The sequence below is a fragment of the Taurulus bubalis genome, assembly GCF_910589615.1.
Source record: "Taurulus bubalis genome assembly, chromosome: 17".
NCBI lineage: Eukaryota > Metazoa > Chordata > Actinopteri > Perciformes > Cottidae > Taurulus > Taurulus bubalis.
In genome coordinates this window covers 8,471,802-8,493,852 of record NC_136605.1, presented here as the reverse complement: position 1 = coordinate 8,493,852, position 22,051 = coordinate 8,471,802, and the positions used below count along the sequence as shown (strand labels likewise).

The following is a 22,051-nucleotide window of genomic DNA, read 5'->3' as shown; positions in this document are numbered from 1 at the left end:
TATCCTGTTGAGAAATGAGGTGATGTTAGTCAAAGTATGCATGATTATAAAGCAAAAAAATGTTTAAATAAACATACGGTACCTATCGTTGTGGCCGGTTGCGCCGCCAACTTTTCATCAACCAGGCAAACCACTGTTGTGCATCCTGCTATAAGAGACATACAATAATAGGAGAACTCAATATTGAATTGAAGATGTAAAGTAAAAACACTTTGACACATATTCAATTCTAAATTGAATATGTGTCATCTATATATAGATATATATCTACATTTTAGGACTTGTGAAAGTAGAGGAGGCAAAGGAAATAACAAGAAGTACGCTGTAGGTAGTGAAGAGGTCAATGCATCCTCCCTTTGTCTGTCACTCTTTTGAGGAAATCTTAATATATTCATCTCATAGGACATATCAACGTACATTACATTCACCTTACAAGATTACAATATTAGATTTAATGAATAGGAACAAATAATAACGACAGCCTAAATCATAAAATCCATTGTCATGATCTGGTGATAACATTCTCCACAGATACTGTAACACAATTTTAACTTCTTTAAGAACAAACGTGTTGAGGCAGCTTGGTCAAAATCACTCTATGGCCCTTAAAGCAAACAGTTCAAGTATAAAACTAAATCATGAGACTCGCTAAGCTCCTTTCTTAAAGCCACTCAATCATTGAAAGCCCCTAAGCATTCCTCTTGAGGGGTGAGATAGAGGGCAAGTAAAGAAGTAATATCATATGAGAGTAAAGAAATGGACAGTAAAAATTGTCTACTTACCCCAGATGAGAAGATTTAGAAAACACCTAGAAATCACAAGTGAGAAACTAGTGGCTGTCATTTTGCCTGACAACGCTCTGTTCGTCTTCCCTGGTGGGTAGGGATTACATATCTCAACCTTTTTGCAGGAAGGCTCTATAAAACAACAGGAAGCCCTCATTTCCTAGGATGGGCGGATTCACACAATGGGACAGAGAGCCTCTGATAAGGTTAGAACTACTGTGGTCCACTGGTGCACCACCATCACTCTCTCTCTCTCTTTATCTGTTTCTTTCTCTCATCCCACCCTCTGATTTACAACAGAAGTAGAGAAGTTGGGGAGAGCCCCACCCTCTCTTTTACTCTCTCCTTCTCTCTGCCTCTACCTTTTCCTTTAATTTATGCTTTCATCAATACGAGGAATATTTGGCAATAATGGGTTCACACTTGAGGTCAAATAGCATGTGAGCAGTCTTAGACTAAAAGGATTCATGCTGCAACTACTTTTCATTCCTACTGTAGATGTTTCAACAGAAATGCATTTCTTGGTAATTTCTCGGGTCCAATTGTACTTCCTGTCAGCCGATGTCATTCACACTGCAACAGGAAACAAACCACCAGGGTTGCTTCTTGTAACCGTTTCTGATGAAGCCAACGGAACCTCATCGTCTGCAAAGAGCAGACGATGAGGTTCCGTTGGCTTCATCGGACCGTGTTCAGCACTCACTAGGGGGCGCTTTTGTGACGTTGTCGAGGAGTGTCAGCACCTCCAAGCCATGGTTCTCTGATGGAAAAATGGTGGATTGCTCCCTCGGGATTGGGAGTGAGTCACTGCCCCAAGCGAGGAGGTGGTTCAAGTATCTCAGGTTCTTGTTTCTGAATGAGGGTGAGCGATGGACAAGTGGGTTGGCGGAGTGTCAACAGTGCCGCGAGTGTACGTATAGAGGGACCTGAGCCGGTAGCAAAGTTCTCAATTTACCAGTCCAGCTACATTACGACCCTCATGGTCGTGAGCTTTGGGTAGTGACTGCAAGAATGAGGTCTTGGATACAAGCGGCCAAAATGAGCTTCATCCGTGGGAGGGCTGGGCTCAGCGTCATAGATAGGGTGAGGATCTCAGACATCCGGAGGGAGCTCGGAGTTGAGCAGCTGCTCCTTTGCTCCGGAAGGGGCCAGCTGAGGTGGTTCGGTCATTGCATCAGGATGCCTCCTGGATGCCTCTCTTTGGAGGTTTTCTGGGCATGTCCAATAGGCAAGAGGCCCCAAGTTAGACCCAGAAAACTGGGAATGCCTCAGGGTGGAGAGACGGACGTCAAGAATACCCTGCTGCCCGGATAAGCGGAAGACAATGGACGGATGGACAAATGGATGGACAGACGGACGGAAGAATGGATGAATGTACTTCATGAACTTCGGAATCATCTATAGTGAGATTTATTATATATTTTTCCCCAAAAGTAGCAGTTAATGAAAGTACAAACAAAATGGTGTATGGTCATTTAAAAGAGTACTAAATCAAAATTATTAGAGGAGAACCAGAGATATCTTCTTGTTTTGTGTTCCACACATGTTCTTCCTTGTGGCACCAACATTACCCACAATGCCACTCTACTGTAAAGAGTTCAGTTAGAGATTTGGGTGTGTTATGCTCGTAGGGGCTAATGTATAGCTTTGAGTCGCTAGTGTCAAGCCGAGATGAAGAGGTGGGATACAGGAAAGGAAACTTCCTTCTAACGTCTCACGGCCAAAATCAGCTGATTTTGCACGGCTCCATCTAGAGCCACAAAGAGCTTTATGTAACTTAATTCACATATGCAGTAATACTCCCCAAGGCTCATACACATACTTGTATGATTTATGGTTCTACAGTGTAGAGCATGATATGTACTGTCACTGCTGGTGAGTGAGGACAGGCCCGGGGTGGGTAATCGGGATTATCGGGAGTGTTCCCGGTGGGCCGCTTCACTTCTGGGCCGGTCGAGAATTTTATTTGTTGACATTTGTCACGTTAGTACGGAAGCGCATTGCATTCACTGGATAAAAAAAAAATAGACCCCTTTTCTCGTAATTACGACATCCTGATCTCGTAATTACAAGATCTTTTCTCGTAATTACGCGATCTTTTTTCGTAATTACGACATCCTGATCTCGTAATTACGAGATCTTTTCTCGTATTTACGACATCCTGATCTCGTAATTTTGAGATCCTGATCTCGTAATTACGACATCCTGATCTCGTAATTACGAGAAAAGAAAAAGAAGAAGGAAACGTCTGTAAATTCTCTCTCAGTGGCAATTATGGCGCTATCGCAGTTAATCTCCTATTGTTACCTTCTCGGTTTGAGACACTGGGAAATACTGATGTTTCTAAAAAATGAGGATGGTATAAACACTGCGCAGGCATCTCAAGGCGTTAGGATTGTTCAGGCGGAAAGCCCAGTCTGACGTGCTGGATGTTGCTCTGTTTCTGCAGGAGCAGTTGAACCAACACGGGATGCTTCATGGATACAAATTCATGCATTTGAAATGCATCCAATCTGGTTTGTAAGTGACTGTAACGGACCTCTGAGAGTTTAAAGTATTGTAATAGTTTGTTCCTTTTTTTTTGTCCTTTATTTTAGTCCGTTTTGCTACTGCAGTCGGTGCATTTCCGGTTGCGCTCTTATTTTGAAGGTACAAAAAACGGAAACGGGCAGAAAGGAAAAGTTGCCATAACAACGGAAAACAGTGATACAAAGGTTACGGATGTATTAGTTTAGCACCTGGCTGATATGGGCACAAGGTTTGCACCTGTTCAAGTTCATTTTTTGTCTGTGTCAGAGCTTAAGCTAACCAACTGCTATTTCCGTTTTTCTTCATAGTTCTTACGGTGACTTCAATAAACCTTTACGAACCATCACTTAAAGACTCCAGACTATAATTCTGCCGGGGATGCTGCAGTGACTCAAAGAACTGTGCGGCACCTGTTAAAAATCCTAGATCCCCCAGGAGTAGCTAAGGCAACGGAACCGTCTAAGAAAACGCCTGTACACATGTCGTAATTACGAGAAAAGATCTCGTAATTACGAGATCAGGATGTCGTAATTACGAGAAAAGATCTCGTAATTACGAGATCATGATGTCGTAATTACGAGAAAAGATCTCGTAATTACGAGATCAGGATGTCGTAACTACGAGAAATGGGTCTATTTTTTTTTTATCCAGTGAACGCAATGCGCTTCCGTACGTTAGTCCATCTTCTCTTAAAGTGGGCTACACACGTTCCGCATTCTGACACCGCAGCCTCTGCATGGGTTGTACCATGCGAGGAAGTTCTCCCCTCCCAAATAGAGTTGGTTCGGTCCGTAGCCCGTCTTTTCCAAAAAGTTTTCTCAGATAGGCTACCGATAGCTGGGCCGGCCCGACCGCAACGATACGCGTCAGGAAGGATGGACGGGAGGAAAGAGGGCAGGAGGGGCTGAAGAAGCCAGGTTTAAAAAAAGAAAGGCGTTGGAGGAGGATGCTGCCAAATGTGCCAAGCTTAGCGATTTATTTTCAAGAGGACAAACACAAGTGGCAACTGGTAAAGAGAGACAAAGGCCTAATGATTAGCAACGTAACTATTCGGCTAACGTTGTAGCCTTGTCAACCTATTCCCAAGCAAAATATTACATTGAATTAAAATATTAGCCTTTTTATATCACCCACAATATGGCGATCCATAAACTTTGCAAATATAATACAAATATTGATATATAATATTGATATTGAAGTATGCAGTAATATGACTCTTCATTTTTCTTTGTAGCTTGGGAGCAGCAGATAAGACAGTCTCCTGCTGAAAATGATGAGCCCGACATTTGCAATGAGGAGGCCATGACTACAGGGACAGGTAGAGAGGATAACAGAGGAAACAATATGAATTAAAGTTATATATTGTAAGAAAGATATAAGATATAACAGTATATGACAGTACTTGATGAACCAATATGCATTGTTTGCTCAGAAGTGGGTGTAGTAAAGGAGTAAATCACCACTATATAATACTCATGCAGAAAAATGATAATGACCATGACAATGACGGCCCCCATGAGGTCTCACTCCAACAAATCTGGCCTACTGCCTAATCTGAGTCTGACACCCCTGCTATGCCCTTCTGCCTTTTTTAATGGTATGCAATACAGGTGAGTCAGATGCTGAGAGAGGAGATATAGAGCAACCCTGTCTCCTAAAAAATACGTTCCCCCAGCCCGCTTGCCCGCCGTTGTTAGGCCGGTAACGGGCCTTCACCCCGCTTGCATCGTTGCTCGGTCTTCAGACGCTTGGCGTCGCCGTCAGGCCGTCGGTAACAGCCTCCTTCGCGCCGGCTCCGGTCTTCTCTGAGCGGGTTGTTTGTGAATGCAGCCCAAAGTGTGTGATGAACTCCATCTAGTGCAGTAAACCACTGCGATCATCAGCAGACACTCGGATCTCTGTGGTCACATCAAGTGCAGAATCTGACGTGAAAAATATTCAAACGGGCGGAAGGAGTCACGGGACCCAACATCCGTTTTTCAAAATACTAACTGATATGAATGTGTTCAGAACATTTCTGACCACATCCAAACATCTTAACTGTACTGGTCTTACAGAAATGTTGTAATATGTCAAACACAACGAGAGCTGAACTGTTGCTTCATTTTTCCAATTTCCACTACCATGGAAAAAGTGGGCCGGTCTTAAACCTGAAATTCCCGGCTGAAAAGTGGAATATGTGTTTTTGTGTCTGTGCTGTGTGACACCGTCACAGCTGATGACTATAGCAACCCTTCACCACCTCTGGATCTGACGTCACGCTGAGCCTCTGTGGCGAAGAGAGGCGGCAGGCAGGGATCTCCAGTATGAAACTGATGCACTCATCCACGTCACCGAAGGATGAGTGCTCTTTCTCAGCTGCTGGACTTGGATGAGCGCCAGCTAGCGCTGGGCCAAAATTGCTTCCACATTTCATTTTAGGAAAAGGAGGCCTCTCTTTTTTTCATATGTAACTGGAATTTAAAAATCCCTCAGACAGACAATTAAATGCATCTGCATCAAATTTTCAATGTGAATTTAAATGGCTGAATAGATGTGCGTACAAGGAGGAGCTTGACATGTTTCAAACGTTCTGCTGGGGGAAGGCAGAATAAGTGAATCTTTCACTGGCACGTAAATGCTTCGTACATATAATACATGTAATATTTTAAAAGACGGGCGTATTCCAAGCTGCTTTGGGACTCTTTTCATCTCCATGCCTTTGTCAAAGTTCATAAAAGCTGCAACATATTGAGTCCCACAATGACAGGTGCCAAAACCAACACACACTGTTTACATTATACATAATTAAAAACGTCCTGCTGATAGCAGCCATGCTCCCCAAACTTATCTTCCTGTGTGTGTTTGCTTTTGTTTGACAGGTCGGTATCAACATGGCACGAGCTTGACTTCAAATACAACTGTAGACACGGCAAACATGCCGTATAATGAGAGACTATTGCTCACTCAATGCATCATTAGTAATTAGGAATGCATGGTGAACACAGTAGAACCAGAGAGCAGCAAGGATCTAAAGCCGCACTGTGATCATAGAGAAAGACAGCGAGGCAGTCGTGTTGGTATGAGAATGATTTGAGACCACTTTGGACCAGGGTTCTTTTTCCAAATTAGACGTATGAGCACATGTTGTGTCATAGGATCAAAAGTAGGTGAACAGTGCCATCTTGGGTGCTACAGGAGTAGCATTTCTGTGGTTTGTTTTTATCCATTTAGGGCTTATTTTGAACAACCTTTTTATATATTAACAGAATAATGTGCATATATTTACAGCCTGTAAGATATGATGCAGGGTAACATTTTACAATATAACCTATATGTGTCCTTGAATTGATACTAAACAACTCAACAATAAGAAAAAGAAAATAGATATTCTCTACTTTGGTAATATGACAGCAGATACTGTGCTAAGGAAAGACAGGTATCTGCTGAAAATTCTGCTAGCAGCTAGTAAAAAGGCTATTACAAAGAGATGACACATGATAGAACCACCATCACACAATGGATGGTTGGAAATTATCACTGAAATGTATGATATGGAACTATTGACTCAGAATAAGAGGTCAATAGGAGCAATGTCGTGAGAAATGGGAGAAATGGACGATGTTTACACGTCAACGATAACAGAAGATAAGAACACCCGAATGTTTCTCAGGATTTATCATGCTTTTTAGAGGACATAGCAAACCAGACCCTTTTTTTATTTTCATTATTATTATTTATTTTTTAATTCTGTATATGTGTTCTGTCTGTGGCGAAAAGTAAAAAAATAAAGTGTAAAACAATAAAAAATTAAAAGAATGTTGCTTCCTTACCTGACAAATACATACAAGTTTTGTTTTTCACACTGTTACAAAAATATACGTTTGAATATATGTATATTGTTAAGGAATGCTTCATATATTATAGCTAAACGATGACGCGCCTTCAACGAACTAGATCGATCATAAATACTAAACACGGACCCAAAACGTGCTTGTTGGCGTGTTTTCAACCAAAGTAAATTAGGGTTTTACGTGGAGTACGTGAAGGCATCAGCGGCCAGAGGACCGTCATCCAGCCCTCTCCTTAAAAACGGAGGATAAAATGCGTCGGGCTCTCCCTGGAGGAGGAGTGCAGAACAACAGCTGAACTGTTTTTCGTTCGGTGGAAGTCCACTGTAAGAGTTTTCAACTATTGATCATTTTTCACTCTTTATATTTTTGGACAGTTATTTTATCTACACAATCTGCACAATCGGGGTAATTAGAACTATTATGTGAATGCGTTTCCGGTGTTGCGAGCACTGTATTTGTTATGCTATTTTAAAAACACACAACAATTCCTGTGAGATTTATTTATGTATTTTAACGAACGCATTAATATGCCGATAAAAACCTATGATCGAAACCCACAGAGCGTCATGCCCGCGCGCATTTAGATGGCGATCTAGCACTCTGGACAGTTGCATCAGTTCCTGTGTGTGCGTGTAAATGGCTGTGCCGTGGCTGCTGCTCCACGCTACTTTTCATTCCCAGGACGCAGAACAGTCATAAATCCTCCTCTGCGAGGAAAGGCTGCGATCATAATAAAGACGTCACCCTCCTTTGCTCGGGTTGGCTCGACAGTGCGCAGCTATTTGTAAGCTACAACAACAACAACCGCCAGCACCATGCCCATGGATAACGCAGGGATTTCTCTGAGATCCTCTCGCCGTGTGGATACGATATCTGCGTCAGATCCATAGCAAAGGCAGCTTTTTTAATCGCTCCGGATATCTCGACTCGGATGTAAAAAAAAACGACAACTAAAAAACAGACAGAGACTTGATCGCGTTGCGATCTCCTCGCAGCAAATAGGACGCAAGCCGTGGATTTGAAGGTATTTAATAACTGCGACACTGTATGTAGAGCGAGACGTGCACACGCGTGCGCTGGAATAGCGTGCTGTCATTGCGGTGCTTGGTGCGCACGTCTGTAAAGTGTTGCACGTTTAAATGGATACCGTGTGGCTCTGTCTCGGCGGGGCTGCAGCGGCAGGACGGCTGAAACGTGTGCACGTCTCACAGTCTCGAGAAGGAGAAGAAATGCACTGGAGCAGCTTCTCGAGCGCAGTTTTATCTTTGTGTTGTTTTTTTTTATTCTATTTTAGCGCAGACGGGGAAGTTGATGTGCACTATGGTGCTCGTGAAACACAGAAAAACTGTACTACGCACTTTTATTGCTTTTCTGAAGAGGCACGCCCACTCCTGAGCGGTGTGGATCATGCCCCGTGCTGCTAAATTAGTAGATACTTTATGTATTAGCTTGCACACAATGGGTCTGTTTGTTCGTTATCTGGTCAGTTGCAGTCTTGCCCTATAAGCGATTTAAAGCACCAGTGTTAACCCCTTTAAAAAAATAATTAAATGTCAGTTTTGTTTTGCAAACAGAGGGGGGCACTCTTTCAAAAAGACTTCACGTTCCAGTGAGGGTGAATGGGGAAGTTGTATGTCTGCGAGAGGCGGAGGGACAGAGTATGTTGTACTCACTGTATAATAATGTAATAAAGACTTAGTAATATAACTTAAAATTACAGAATGTTACACCCAACGATCGACTATGAGCATACAAGTATTTACTATTGAATCATTGTGATAGAATAGATGGTGAAAACGGATACATTGCTGTAATAAAGACTTAGTAATATAACTTAAATTACAGAAGGAAACTGTTACACCAAACTATCAATTATGAGCATACCAGTATGTGGTTGTATTATTGAGAATTAGTGTGATAGAAAAGGTGGTGAAAACGGATACATTCCTTATTGAGTCCCACATACACTTTGTAAAGACTTGTGGGAATATTATTGGAAATTCCTAAAATAAATGTCCACTCTTTTGTCGTGTCCTGTGCACCTTTCAAACACCTTTGTAGGCTTAAAGGGCTTAAGTTGAGAACATAATCCATCCTGTTTAGTGGATGATGCATAATGTGTCCTAGTGACATTGGACTAGTTCACTAAATAGCATCTCTGTCTTTTTTTAAAGAGCCATGGAGGAAACAGCTGCTGCAGCTGCAGCGCCTGACACTGATGCTGCCCCGTCAGCCCCAAAACCTCAGCCTTCCTCCTGTGTACCTTCCCGCAGTCTGCTGGAGTGGAGACGGAGGGTCAAGTCTGAGTATATGCGCCTTCGGCAATTAAAACGCATTAAAAAAGTAGAGGAGGTCAAGGTGGGTCGACACAATTATTAACATTGCTGCTTTCAAAAAAAAAAAAAAGGTGTTTGTTCAATTTATGCCTGTGTACTGTATGCATGGTGCCACAGGCTTGCAGTATAAGTGTGTTATACATGCAGCACTCACTTACTGTGTGTGTTTATGTGTTTTACAGGATGTGTGACATGCTCTTTGTTCTGTTTGATTCCAGACCCTGTTCATGTCCAACAGGCAAAAGATTGAGCAGCAGACAAATATCCTGAATGCAGAGTGGTCCAGGCTCAGGATTCAGTCCATCCCTCTGTCGACGTCTGGTGGAGCTCTGGTCAACACGAAGGTGTGTGAAGATGTGAGTGTGCTAAAGAGAGTCAAATAACCATTGCACCACACAATTTCATATACCTATGGGGCTATTATATTAAACGGAAACGAAAACGAAAATAAGCAGACAAAAATATTGTTAACAAACTGAAGCTAAAGAAAAAAAACACATCCTTTAACCCTTGTGTTGTCTTAACTTTATGTATACACCACTTGTCCGAAGGGTAAAAGATGACCCGCCTCCAATAAACCCCTAAAATAAAGCAGCTTGATTGCATTTTAAACCCCACATCTATTTTGCATGAAGAAACAACCTGTCATTTATCACAAACTTTGAATATCTAGGTTTTTCCTCTTCACAGTGCAGAAAGACTGCATTTAAGAAAAACCTAACTGAAACCATACTGCCTGGTTAAAACCAAATAAATGTAAATTAATTTCCATTTAATTTTTTTAGCTATAATATATCTTGACCGAAAAAAGGACACAGCATGAAATCCCATCAACGACATTGAACCACATACATTGAACAGACGTGACATGATTCCAGGAGATGGCACTATGCTGCAATTGCTTCACATTGAACACTAAAGTAGTGTGAAGATTACTGTAAACAATATACATTATGGCCATTCCTTCAGATCAAACCTGCCCGAAACCAAGCCAAACTGAAACTAGAGAAAGGTGCACAAGGTAGATGCAGATCTGAAAAAATGAATTTAAACTATCATAACTTTGCACATACCGTCCTGTATGCACTGTGCATATTTGTGTTCCTGCACAGGCTGCTCTGGCTTTACAAGTAATCCAATTTCATATTATTGAGTGAATGTCTTGTGAGAAAACTCCTCATCTCCATCGTGTCGCATCCTCCTTAGCAGCACCCGAGTTCCGCTCTGATTCCCACCTGGTTGTCAGGTGTTACCAAAATATCTCAGAACAAAGCTGCGTGCCAGAAACGGATGATAATGTGCAGCCTAAAATTGGTTTCTAGCTCTGTGGGAGCTCATAATACAAACAGCCTGTGGGCATGACAGCATTTTTCTCTTTCTCCGTGCTGCAGGGTCCACTTTATTGTGTTTACTGGGTTTATTTTCCCTGTTGGGTTGTCGAGCAGCATGTGTATTCGATTATATTGTCATAAAATTGTCCAATAATGCGGAGGACAGCTCTATTGTCTTGTCAACCCCAACTCAACTCTGGTTCTCTTACAGATGTGCACAGTGGAGTTTGGCTTCCCAGAATTCAAAGCTCAAGCCATTGCCATGAGACCACTGTCGACAGTGGCAGGAATCCCCTTCATGTACTCTTGGTCGCCTCTGCAGCACAACTTCATGGTATGACAATAAATCACAACAACTTTGATATTTTTCGTATATATCCTCCGAAGCATTTTTAGGTGGTGGTGTGACAAGTCTTGATGGGAGATTTTGTTTCTTAGGTGGAGGATGAGACATTCCTTCACAACATCCCATACATGGGCGACGAGGTGCTGGAACAGGACGAGGACTTCCTGGAGGAGCTCATCGACAACTACGATGGTGTCCACGGTGACAGAGGTGTGTGTGTTGAATGAATAATGTAGCACCTGTCATCCTTCATATCACTGCAACATTACTTTTTGTTTGTTATGTGCTGATGATGCTGCCTGGAAGCGTGTGGTAAGCATAAATAAATATTGGAGAGACTTACACTTGTTCTGACATGTTACCTGTTTCCCAGAGGGGGGGGTTATCAGCGACGAGGTCTTCAAAGAGCTGGTGGATGCCTTGAGCCAGTACTCTGACCACGAGGAGGAGGAAGAGGAAGAAGCAGCGGTGGCGGCTCCAGCGGTGGCGGCTCCAGAGGCTGCGCCGGAGGTGACGGTAAAGAAGGAGGACGAGAGAGCGATGAGGAGGAGCTCGGTGGAGGTTTCAGAAGATGCCAAACCTGGCGCTGTTGCATTCATCAGGAGGAAGAGGAGGAGCACCACTGAGGGTGAGCAAGTCTTCAGCGGCGCTCAGACTTTGTCCTGTGAGAGAACAAGAGGGCTGCAGCTTAAACAAGGCTGCCACTGTTCCCCTCGTTGCACCGCACAGCTGCCGCAAGGTCGCCCTGCCACGGCAGCGCTCGCACGACATTGTTTACTTTAAAGCTGCCCCTGTGTGCCTGCATGGGCGCAGTGTGTGAGGGAACCTGTTCGTCCATGACACTGATATGGCCCGGCTCTTATTACAGAACTTAATGACCTCTTGTGTCGAGCTTTATGTGAAACTTAGTGATAGTGAACTGGAAGCACAGTCACGGAGGCACTTGTACACAAATACATCCATGAATGAGGGGGCCATGAATAAAATAGATTTGGGGGAAAAAAGAAAACTAAACTGTTTGTATTTCAACACGTTTTTGCCAACTGGCCTTGAGTATTTGGAAATCTTCTGTACCATTGCAAAATGTTTAAAAGAACACATTGCATAAGATTTATTTGTGAATCTGTATCAAAACATGACATGTAAAACAGTGTTATTTGAATAACCGACTCTCTTGCTTTTCTGTCTCCCAAAGTGAGGGACTTGTCCAGCACCAAGAAGGTCCCCAACGATAAGATATTTTCAGCCATCGCCTCAATGTTCCCTTACAAGGGCACCATGGAGGAGCTGAAGGAAAAGTACGAAAAGTGCAGCGAAACTGTGAATCTGTGTGCACAATGCCGAACCGGCCGTTGCTTAGTGTTCACCATGGAGACGCAAGCTGTCAGGGAGCAAAGTAATAATGGTGGTTCCCTCTCAGGCGCTCTGACTCAAAGGAGCGGTTGCATCAGAATCCTGAAAGAGCTTTTAGAAAGGAACACCTACGACTTCAATTCATAGCGGTGCTGTGGGAAAGGAATTTTACACAAGGTGATTTATTTCTACTAAAACCCTCCACAGGTACAAGGACCTTTTGGAGCCCCCCCGCCCAGTGAAGCTGCCCCCACTCTGCACCCCCAACCTGGACGGACCCTTTGCTAAGTCTGTACAGCGGGAGCAGTCGTTACACTCCTTCCACACGCTCTTCTGCAGACGTTGCTTCAAATACGACTGTTTCCTCCACCGTAAAGGCTTGATTTATGTTGATTATTATTTCTCCTGCGGTGTGGTATTTCCCAGTGAGATTGTGACACATACTTATTGACAACAGAGTCAAAATACATTTTCTTTCTTTCCATGAAGCTTTCCATGCTACACCCAATGTTTACAAGAGGAAGAGCAAGGAGATCCGCATAGAAACCGAACCATGTGGTGTAGACTGCTTCCTGTTACAGGTATGCCAACCTCACAATGACTGTGCACCTATTCATGCATTCTGTATGCTTTCCTGCATGTTATATCTTATTGTGTGTGTCCTCCTCTGAAGAAAGGGGCAAAAGAGTTTGTGGATCAGAATATGCTGCGGTCGCAAAGGTCTCGGAGGCGCGGAAAGCAGCAGCGTCCCACCAGCTCCAGCTGTCCTGGGCCTTCTGCGCCTGTTGAGCAAGGACCAGAGGCCGGCAGTGACCATGAAACCACCTCCTCCTCAGGTAGGACGTTGATCTAACAGCAACTGGGGTTGGATCTGATTTTAAAGGTTTTAGTCTAGGCATGAGGTTCAGTTCATCGATGAGTTTTTCATGATGTTGTTTTTACTTTTACCTGGCTTATTGCTATATTTTGAGTTTAACATTTTCTCAGGTATCCTGAAGTGCATCGTTGAGGCCTCATTCAGTATACACACAGTTATTTGTTTGCGAGTCACTGGAGGCGTCATCTACCATAACCTCCCCCAAATCCCTCCCGGAAGATTGTCTGCCCTTTAGAAAAGTGAAATTTGGCTTAAGATGAGAGCTTGTAAGTCATGACCTGCTCTCTCCTCTGTCTCCCTCCCTCCCTCCATCTACTCTCAATATCAGCTCTCTCTTGCCAAGCAAAATAAACCAGCCATTAGTTTTGCATGCTACGAACCCGACATACGCACATTGTTCCCTCTCCCCTTCCTCCTCGTGTGGTGTGCAATCCCCCCCACCCCCATTTCTGTTGTCATCTTCTTGTGGAGAGCAGTGGGAGGGAAATAAGAGCAATCTCCTCTGGCTCTTTATTGTCTCCTCCTCCCCTGGACATCTTAGGTTGTTGTTCATCGCCAACAGTGCTTCTCTGTTCGTTCTTGAAACCGCTCGTGCTCAGCCAGTGACTCAGCAGACTCTCTCGCACATGTTGAGATAATGTGGGGGGGGAAAACAGATTGTTGAGCAGATTAATAAAAAATACTCGGTGCTGGAGCATGTGGCCGCGGCAATGCTGCATTCAGCCTGTTGCCAAGCAACATTCGGCTCTCTGCCTCGAGCTGTGGGTGTACAAGCATCAGTCTTGAATATCCAAAAAGCTAATCACAGCCATGGTCCCCTATGTGCGTGCGTGCGTGTGTGCATGCACGCACGTGTGTGTGTTTGTGCACATGCAGATGAACAACAATGGCACCCAGAAATAGCTGTGTGTGTCAGCGTAGGGTTGTATTAGCATGACTGTGTGTGGGCAGGTAAAAAAGCTGTCAAAAACCTTTAACCAAGACAAAGTCATAGAAAAGAGTTTTATGAACCAAACAGGTTTTCCTGTGTGTGTAACAGAGGAGAATTCACGATGCCAGACTCCCACCAAGCTGTTTCCAGGGGATGATGACGGGGAGAAGCAGGCGTGCTGTGTGGTCCAGTGGAGCGGGGCGGAGGAGTCCCTGTTCAGAGTGCTCCACGGCACATACTTCAACAACTTCTGCTCCATTGCTCGTCTCATCGGCACAAAAAACTGCAAGGAGGTAAAATTGTTCACACACTTAAAGGAATACTTCACCCCCAAAATGGCCATCTGCAAATCAACTACTCTGCATCACCTTGAAGTCTTGAAGAAAACGTCTTTTTTTTTCTCGCGTGCCTCCACATTGAACAGAGAACCACAAAATGGAGAAAAGTCTTGATGAAATGAAGTAAATGGGGGCTAGAAGTGTTTTAAATATTAGGGTGAAATAAATGAAACCGCAGACTCTTGGCTAATGTAGCACGTAGAAATGAGGTGTGGTAAGCTCATTTCTCACCAAATGTAAATAACCCCCTAATTATTTTTATAATTATTTCATTTATTTCATTATTATTTAGTCTTCAGACCCAAACTATGTTGCCTCTGGAGGCACAAAGTGCTCCATGCAACTGTTATTTCAGTAATAGCCCCTAAAACCTGGATTCAGATTCTGATGTATAAAATCAGATTGAGTTCCCCTTTAAAATGCCAGATGCTGGAGTAAGATAAAGGCTAAAAATAGATGTAACAACTCCAAACACTTTAGTGGAGCCAAAAAGACACACACATAAAACAAACCCATGGAAAGGGAATGGTGACAAATAGGAAATAGAAGCTTGGGGATTTCTGGAGAGCAATTGTGAGTTGTTAGCTGTCTCGTCTAGCTATAAAAGCTATAAATTGTAGTTTTAAATGTTAAATATTGAACAAACAAATGCTTTCTGTAACTTCTGCATAACATCCGTTGCTGATTTCTGTTGCGTTTGGGCCAGTGTGAGTATAATAACGAATGCATCCTGTGCCTGTGGTTTTGTGGTGTGGATAATTAGGCTGACTACAGAGAGAATGGCATGTGGCACTATAAACACGGATGCTTACCAGATGTGACGTCTCCCAAATTCTCTCATGATGCAGTCGGTCAGCCTTAGACATTCCCAGACTTAAGTCAAAAAAGTGTCATGTTGGCTGTGCATAACAAGGCTTATAGAGAACATATTACAACTTTAAAATGTAAAACTTTAACTTTTGAGCACAATACACGCAGTAAAGAACAGGTGTTTACATCCACCCTTCTAGTGCCTCTTGTCACACCAGTCCAGAATCTGTATTGGATTGACTGTCACGGCCCTGCTGGTATCCAGAGGGCCCCGCCCACTGCTTAGCAGAGTGGAAATGCTGAGACCAGCTGCATCGTTCTGTATGTTTGTGTCCTAGGGAAGAAGCCAAATCTGGGTTTTGGCCTCCAGAAGTTGTTGAGTGTGTGTGTCTGTGTGTGTGTGTGTGTGTGCAGCAGTGGAGTTTTGATAACAGAGGACGGAGGGGGGCGGATGTTATATGGCGTAATCGCGGCGAATTGCCTTTTTGCTTCACGGGGCAAAACATGACACAATGTACTACAATGAAGAAAACAGAATTTCTCCACAGTAGTGTACATTTGTAATGAATCAGCGGGACGTGTTGTTGTTGGTTTTCATGCCATTGTCCCTTTCCGCAGGTGTATGAGTTTGCAGTGAAGGAAGTCCTGATCCATCGTGTTCCGTTAGTTGATGGAGGGATTGTGCCCCAAAAGAAGAAACGGAAACACAGGCATGATATCTCCTGTTGCTCGCCCTCTCATGCCCGCTCTTTGCTGAATGATAGAAACATGGAGATAACATGATCACTTGCAATAGGGACCTTGGCCCTCAGTGAAAGCTCTCTGAATAGATAATGCTTCAAATAAATAATTAAAGTCATGCAGAATGTAATGGATTCTGCACTGTTGCATTAGTATTTACGCTGCATGTAGTCTTCAAATTTCTATTATTGTTACTTAATAAGCCATGCAAAGTGAGCAGAATAGGTGTGGCGCAAGTTAGACAAGTTTTGACCCTGTCTTTGTGTTTGTTTAATGTGGCAGGTTATGGGCAAAGATCCAGCTCAAGAAAGGTATGTTCACCGGGGAAAAAGAAGAAGAACAGCACAACTATTACTACACTATTTTTTTTATTTAAACCTTTATTTTACCAGGAGTCCCATTGAGATTAAAAATCTCTTTTTCGAGGGATACCTGGCCCAGACAGGCAGCAACATAAGAAACACATTACAGACAGAAAACACAGAACAAGACAAGTTCAAAGAAACTAAAGTGACGTAACCGAGTTAATTTAAGAAACATTTCCATTTTTGGGAACTATATATTCTGAAATATGACCTAGCGCACTGTGCCAGTCTGAGGGCTTTGTCCTCTGTTGCTCCAGATAACCCGTCCAATCAGGTGTTCAAATACCAGCCATGTGATCACCCCGACCATCCATGCGACAGCTCCTGCCCGTGTGTGATGACCCAGAATTTCTGTGAGAAGTTCTGCCAGTGCGAGCACGAGTGTGAGTGTCACCTTTTTTCCTTTTCACCAGTGTGACCCTTCTCCCGTGTACTCCTATGCTTCTTCTTTCTGACACAAACAACAAGACATGAGTAGCTTGCCCTGACTTGTAGAAGCTGAGGGGGAAATTGTTTGTCAAAACCATATTTTCCACTGAAAGCTATTCTTCCAGACCGTAATAGAGCACGGCAGCAGAATGTAAAACGACCCTGCAGTATTCTGGCAGTGGTCAGAGGAGAAACTGTTCTCTGGCCGGGATAGGTGGGTGTCTGCTTAATACAGAGTTGCGTTCACAACGAGGCATTCGCTTCAGCAGCAAAGACTCAGAACAGTGCTTTCCAAAATGGCCAAAATGCGTTTAGTATGTTTACCCCCTGAAAGGTTTACAACAAACAACGGGGATAAGACGTACGAAGAAAATATTTTGCAATGGTTTGGAAAAGATGGCTCATTTGTTCAGCCGTTGAGGCTCGGTCACCTCTCCCTCCTCCCCCTCCTCCCTGCCCGACTGTTACCTCGCCTTTTCCCGTAGAAGAGGAGAGCCGGGGCCAAACAGGAAGCAGCCCCCGGTTGCACATGTGTGCACTCTAAAGGCTTGGAGAGAAATCAAAGGGATATGACAGGCTCTGAGCTTGATATACAACATCAAATCCAGAGTCAGGCTGCTCCAGCTAAACAATGCTTGATGATACAGTCACATAAAAGCATGCACTGGCTGGGGATTCGGAGGTTGAAACGGAAAATTCATACAGACAGTTTTCCCCAAGCGGAGACTGCTGCAAAGACATTTCGGTTATTCTTGCCTGATCCTTCCACTCATCTGCCCGGAGGGTGTTGTGTTTCCTCTGCAAAATTGTATTTCAGCATATCTGCCAGCAGAGGTCTCTGAGTGATGGGCTTCTCAGCTTTCCTCCGCCTTTGAGTTGCTGTGCTGCGACTGCATTATGACGTGGAATTATTTATCACAATCATACTGTGTGTTCTGCCAAGTGATATGATGTATATCTTTTCTGAGCAGCTGTGTGTCCTAATGCTTTTCCAGGCCAGAACCGCTTCCCGGGCTGCAGGTGTAAGACGCAGTGCAACACTAAACAGTGTCCCTGCTACCTGGCCGTGAGAGAATGTGACCCAGATCTGTGCATGACCTGTGGCACTGCAGAGCACTGGGACAGCAAAGCCATCTCCTGCAAGAACTGCAGCATCCAGAGAGGCCTGAAAAAGGTACACAAGGACGCTTGAAGGTCTAAATGGTGATGTGTTTCAAACCAGAGGTTCTGGTATTCTGCAGAGAAGTGAGTGGTGTTTAGATCACTCATATATGACTTGTGGAGTCCTAACCTACAAGTGACCTCTCTCAGCACCTGCTTTTGGCTCCATCTGATGTCGCCGGATGGGGCACCTTCATCAAAGAGTCGGTTCAGAAGAATGAGTTCATCTCCGAATACTGCGGAGAGGCAAGTTCAGAATATATTTTTACGCTCGATTGAAGATTGAAGTTTTGTACTTACAATGTAATATTCCTCTGTGTGTGTGTGTGTGTGTGTGTGTGTGTGTGTGTGTGTGTGTGTGTGTGTGTGTGTGTGTGTATGTGTGTGTGTGTGTGTGTGTGTGCATGAGCAGCTGATCTCCCAAGATGAGGCAGACCGACGCGGAAGGATCTATGACAAATACATGTCGAGCTTCCTCTTCAACTTGAACAATGGCAAGTATTCCCCATTCCTCCCCCGCTCATAACCACACCACAGTTATTTTACATATTCCTCAATGTGTCTCGGTAGACTTTGTTGTGGATGCCACTCGAAAGGGGAACAAAATCCGGTTTGCAAATCATTCAGTTAATCCAAACTGCTACGCAAAAGGTAAGACTGAATCAGTTTGTTTTGCTACGGAGTCAAACGTGAATTGAGATTACTTTTGTGGGATGAAAGCAGTCCTTTGTTGGCTAATGCTGTGTTTTTTCCATCGCAGTGGTAATGGTAAATGGAGACCACCGCATTGGTATCTTTGCCAAACGAGCTATCTTGCAAGGAGAGGAACTCTTCTTCGACTACAGGTAGAGTCACAGGCCTTTCAGTGACTCCAGCAGCTTCAAAGTAAAATGAAAAGCCAGGCAGCGCGGTACCTTGTGACTAATTTACACCTTTCCGCAGTTCCTGTATACTTTCTCACACCCTTTTCTTTCCTCCCACAGATACAGCCAAGCGGATGCCCTCAAATACGTGGGAATAGAAAGGGAGGTAGACGTGTCTTAGCTACACCTGCTGCCTTCATCCATAACCTCCCCCTCACCCTTCAGCCACCCACTAATGCTTCTGTCCCTCTCTGTAGCGCCACATCTAGCTGACGAATTTCAATAAACAGTCGCTGTCTGTGCCCTCTCTGCTGCACTGCTAAAAATAGAGAGTCCCTCTCTGCTGTTTGCTGGCGCTCCCGCCCCGCAGACACCATGCCTCCTCCTTCAGACAGCAGCCAGCTCTCCCCCTCATCTGCCCACACCCACCCACCCACCTACCTACCTGCAAGAGTGTATACGGCAAGCTTATGAAACTAAACTATTTAAAGTGGAAATACTATTAATCTGTATCGCTTACCGCACCAAGAGGATTACATGTTTTTTTGTTGTTTTTTTCATCCTGTTAAAGCAAAGAGGTTGTGATTACCCATCATACAGTGTGTTACCCTCTAAGCAGTTGTGTTACTGTACTTATAGACCGGCTTTTTGTTTGACCTCTCAATACGTAATGCAATGCTTTTACATCGTACCTAATGATGATCAGTGAAATGCATGTGCTGTCTCTTGGATAAGCAAACCAATAAACAATGTTAGTCACAGCATTAGCTTCAGTCAGATTCTGCTCCGTGCGGTCTCTCAGTATATGTAGTGTGATGGTACCCGCTGCCTGTTCTTCAGAAGAACCTGACCAGGTTTGACAGCTCCATCACCACCACATCTTTATGGTGGGATAAATTATTGTGCATTTATATCATTGTTCCGCAAAAAAAAAGGCAACCAGACAAGAAACCGACTGACTGAATGTAACCTGCGGTGATGATGGTGAAGAGATCTCATCCCTCTTTTCATTTTACGCATTAACCCATTCTGTTGGTACTCTGAGCAATGTGCATGCACACCAAACATTTCATCATGTTTACATGATCTCGAGGACTTCACATTTTGTGAATGAAATTATTAATACATTAACAAGTCGCACAGTAAATGTCGTCCTTTTAAAAAAATCATTCAAGTGCCAAATGATTCCACACAGAAAAAGATTGAAATAGTGTGGATGTGTTGCATAATTAACAGAGGTGACCTTTGCAAGGTTATGACCATGAGAAAAGCAAAAGTATCAGTGTTTGACCAAATATTCAAGTCCCCCACATGTGAATGTAAAATATCTTTTTATCATCTTCCTTATTTTTTTATATGTCCAGATTTGTTATCCACCCTGTTTTTCATTTAAAAAACATTAAAGCCCACTTTTAAATGAGATCTTTCTCAAAAGGGATGAACAAAATAGAGTTTACTGCTATGTACAGTGTCTGCCTATAAAAATAAAAGTTTAACTTTATACATTAAAATATGCTGACTCTGAGTTTTCTGTCTTAAATTACACAGTGACAATTTTCTTCAAGTTTCTTTTATTGAGTTTGGCTTTGCCTTGATTTACACAGTAATGGCCATTTACAGTGGAAGTATTACAAAACAAAATCAAGCAGATTTAAGAACAGAAAAAAACTTCTAAATTTCAGTGTGATCACAAACACAACTGCAATGATCATTTCTGAAGGATTTGGTTTGATGGTGCAGAGAAGTGGTCTGACCTGCCTCCTACTCTCTCTGGTACTTTATCCTCTGATTATATATGATATCACAGGCTATCTGCAGATTCATACGTATGTAAAAGTATTAAGGCCGTATCGGCTATGTACTTGAAATAAAAGTTAGTCTGAAATTACAACTTTCTCATAGCCCCGATTTACCTTCATGCCCTTTTAAGTGTCTTTATAATTTTAATTCTGATGTTAATCTTAGGTTAGACCACAGGAAGCATTAAGCAGCTCTCAAAAAGTTACACGTTTGATGAAATCAGCAGATAGCCTGTCTAAGCTAACAGCATCCTCCTGACCTACTCCCTCCACTGCCCATTTCATCATAATCCCTTTCATTCACACCCTCTATGGGATCCGATCAGCACAGATTCAATGTGCTGGAAATCTACAAGCAACTGAAGCCTGAACATGGAGAAGCCACTCTGAGCGGCATGCAGGCCTTGTTTCTGTCTCATTCTTCTACAGTCGGTGCACAACAATAAGTGAGTTGGCTGGTTGGCATCCGTGCACATGATTGTTTTTTTGTTTTTTTAAAGAGAGTCGTTTTTTTAAATCAGTATCTTAGTGGGCAAACTATGAATACACAAACTTGTAAACATCCAATCAGTCACACACACACACATGCTCCAGGGACCACACAGGATTAACTTGTGAGTGACAATGAAGTGACACTATAGGCTGATTATTTATACTCCGTTAACCAATGAGTAGAGTGAGGTGTATACATTGATATGATACATAAGTGTACTCTTTCCGAAGAGGCAACAAAGCATATTTGGCCCAAATTTGTTGGCTTGTGCCTAATATGAACTTTGCGTGGTGATTGTCTATTTAACAAAAACACAAACTATTCTTGGTGTCGATCACAAACCAACAGTTTCACTCCGTTTGCTCACTTTTCATTATCATTCACCACTTTGCATCTTTCTTAAAAATATAGCCTGGACACGCCAGTTTTGGGCAAATCTATACATTTTCATAGTAGTGCCTTTACAGTAATTGCAGTTTTTACACCCTTTCACTGTACAATTTTGCACAGTTCTGGCCATGTATATATATATTGGAAGAAACAAACGATGTTGACTTTTGGAGGTGTATACAGAGAACATGTTCTGTACTTTCTTTATCCTGAGCGTTCCAAAAAGCTACCATGAATAAGTTTACTTTCAGTGCTAAGCAGCCGACAATGAAAACACTTGAGCAAGGTCTTCACTGACTCATACACTACACAGTCAGAGGATTTACATTCAAAGCACTCCA

General features: G+C 43.2%; 1 protein-coding gene across 1 annotated transcript; it reads left to right on the top strand.

The window, feature by feature from the left end:
* Positions 1–7,947: 7,947 nt before the first annotated feature.
* ezh1 (enhancer of zeste 1 polycomb repressive complex 2 subunit) lies at positions 7,948–20,526 on the top strand. The gene is made up of 20 exons (XM_079233800.1): positions 7,948–8,171; positions 9,322–9,505; positions 9,702–9,827; positions 11,026–11,148; positions 11,253–11,370; positions 11,534–11,788; positions 12,356–12,458; positions 12,721–12,884; positions 13,003–13,094; positions 13,187–13,349; positions 14,430–14,614; positions 16,088–16,179; positions 16,493–16,521; positions 16,833–16,958; positions 18,000–18,178; positions 18,316–18,411; positions 18,578–18,659; positions 18,736–18,816; positions 18,926–19,010; positions 19,149–20,526. The coding sequence occupies exons 2-20, from the start codon at positions 9,326–9,328 to the stop codon at positions 19,207–19,209; spliced, it is 2,340 nt and encodes a 779-aa protein (XP_079089926.1). The 5' UTR covers positions 7,948–8,171; positions 9,322–9,325; the 3' UTR covers positions 19,210–20,526.
* Positions 20,527–22,051: the final 1,525 nt, after the last annotated feature.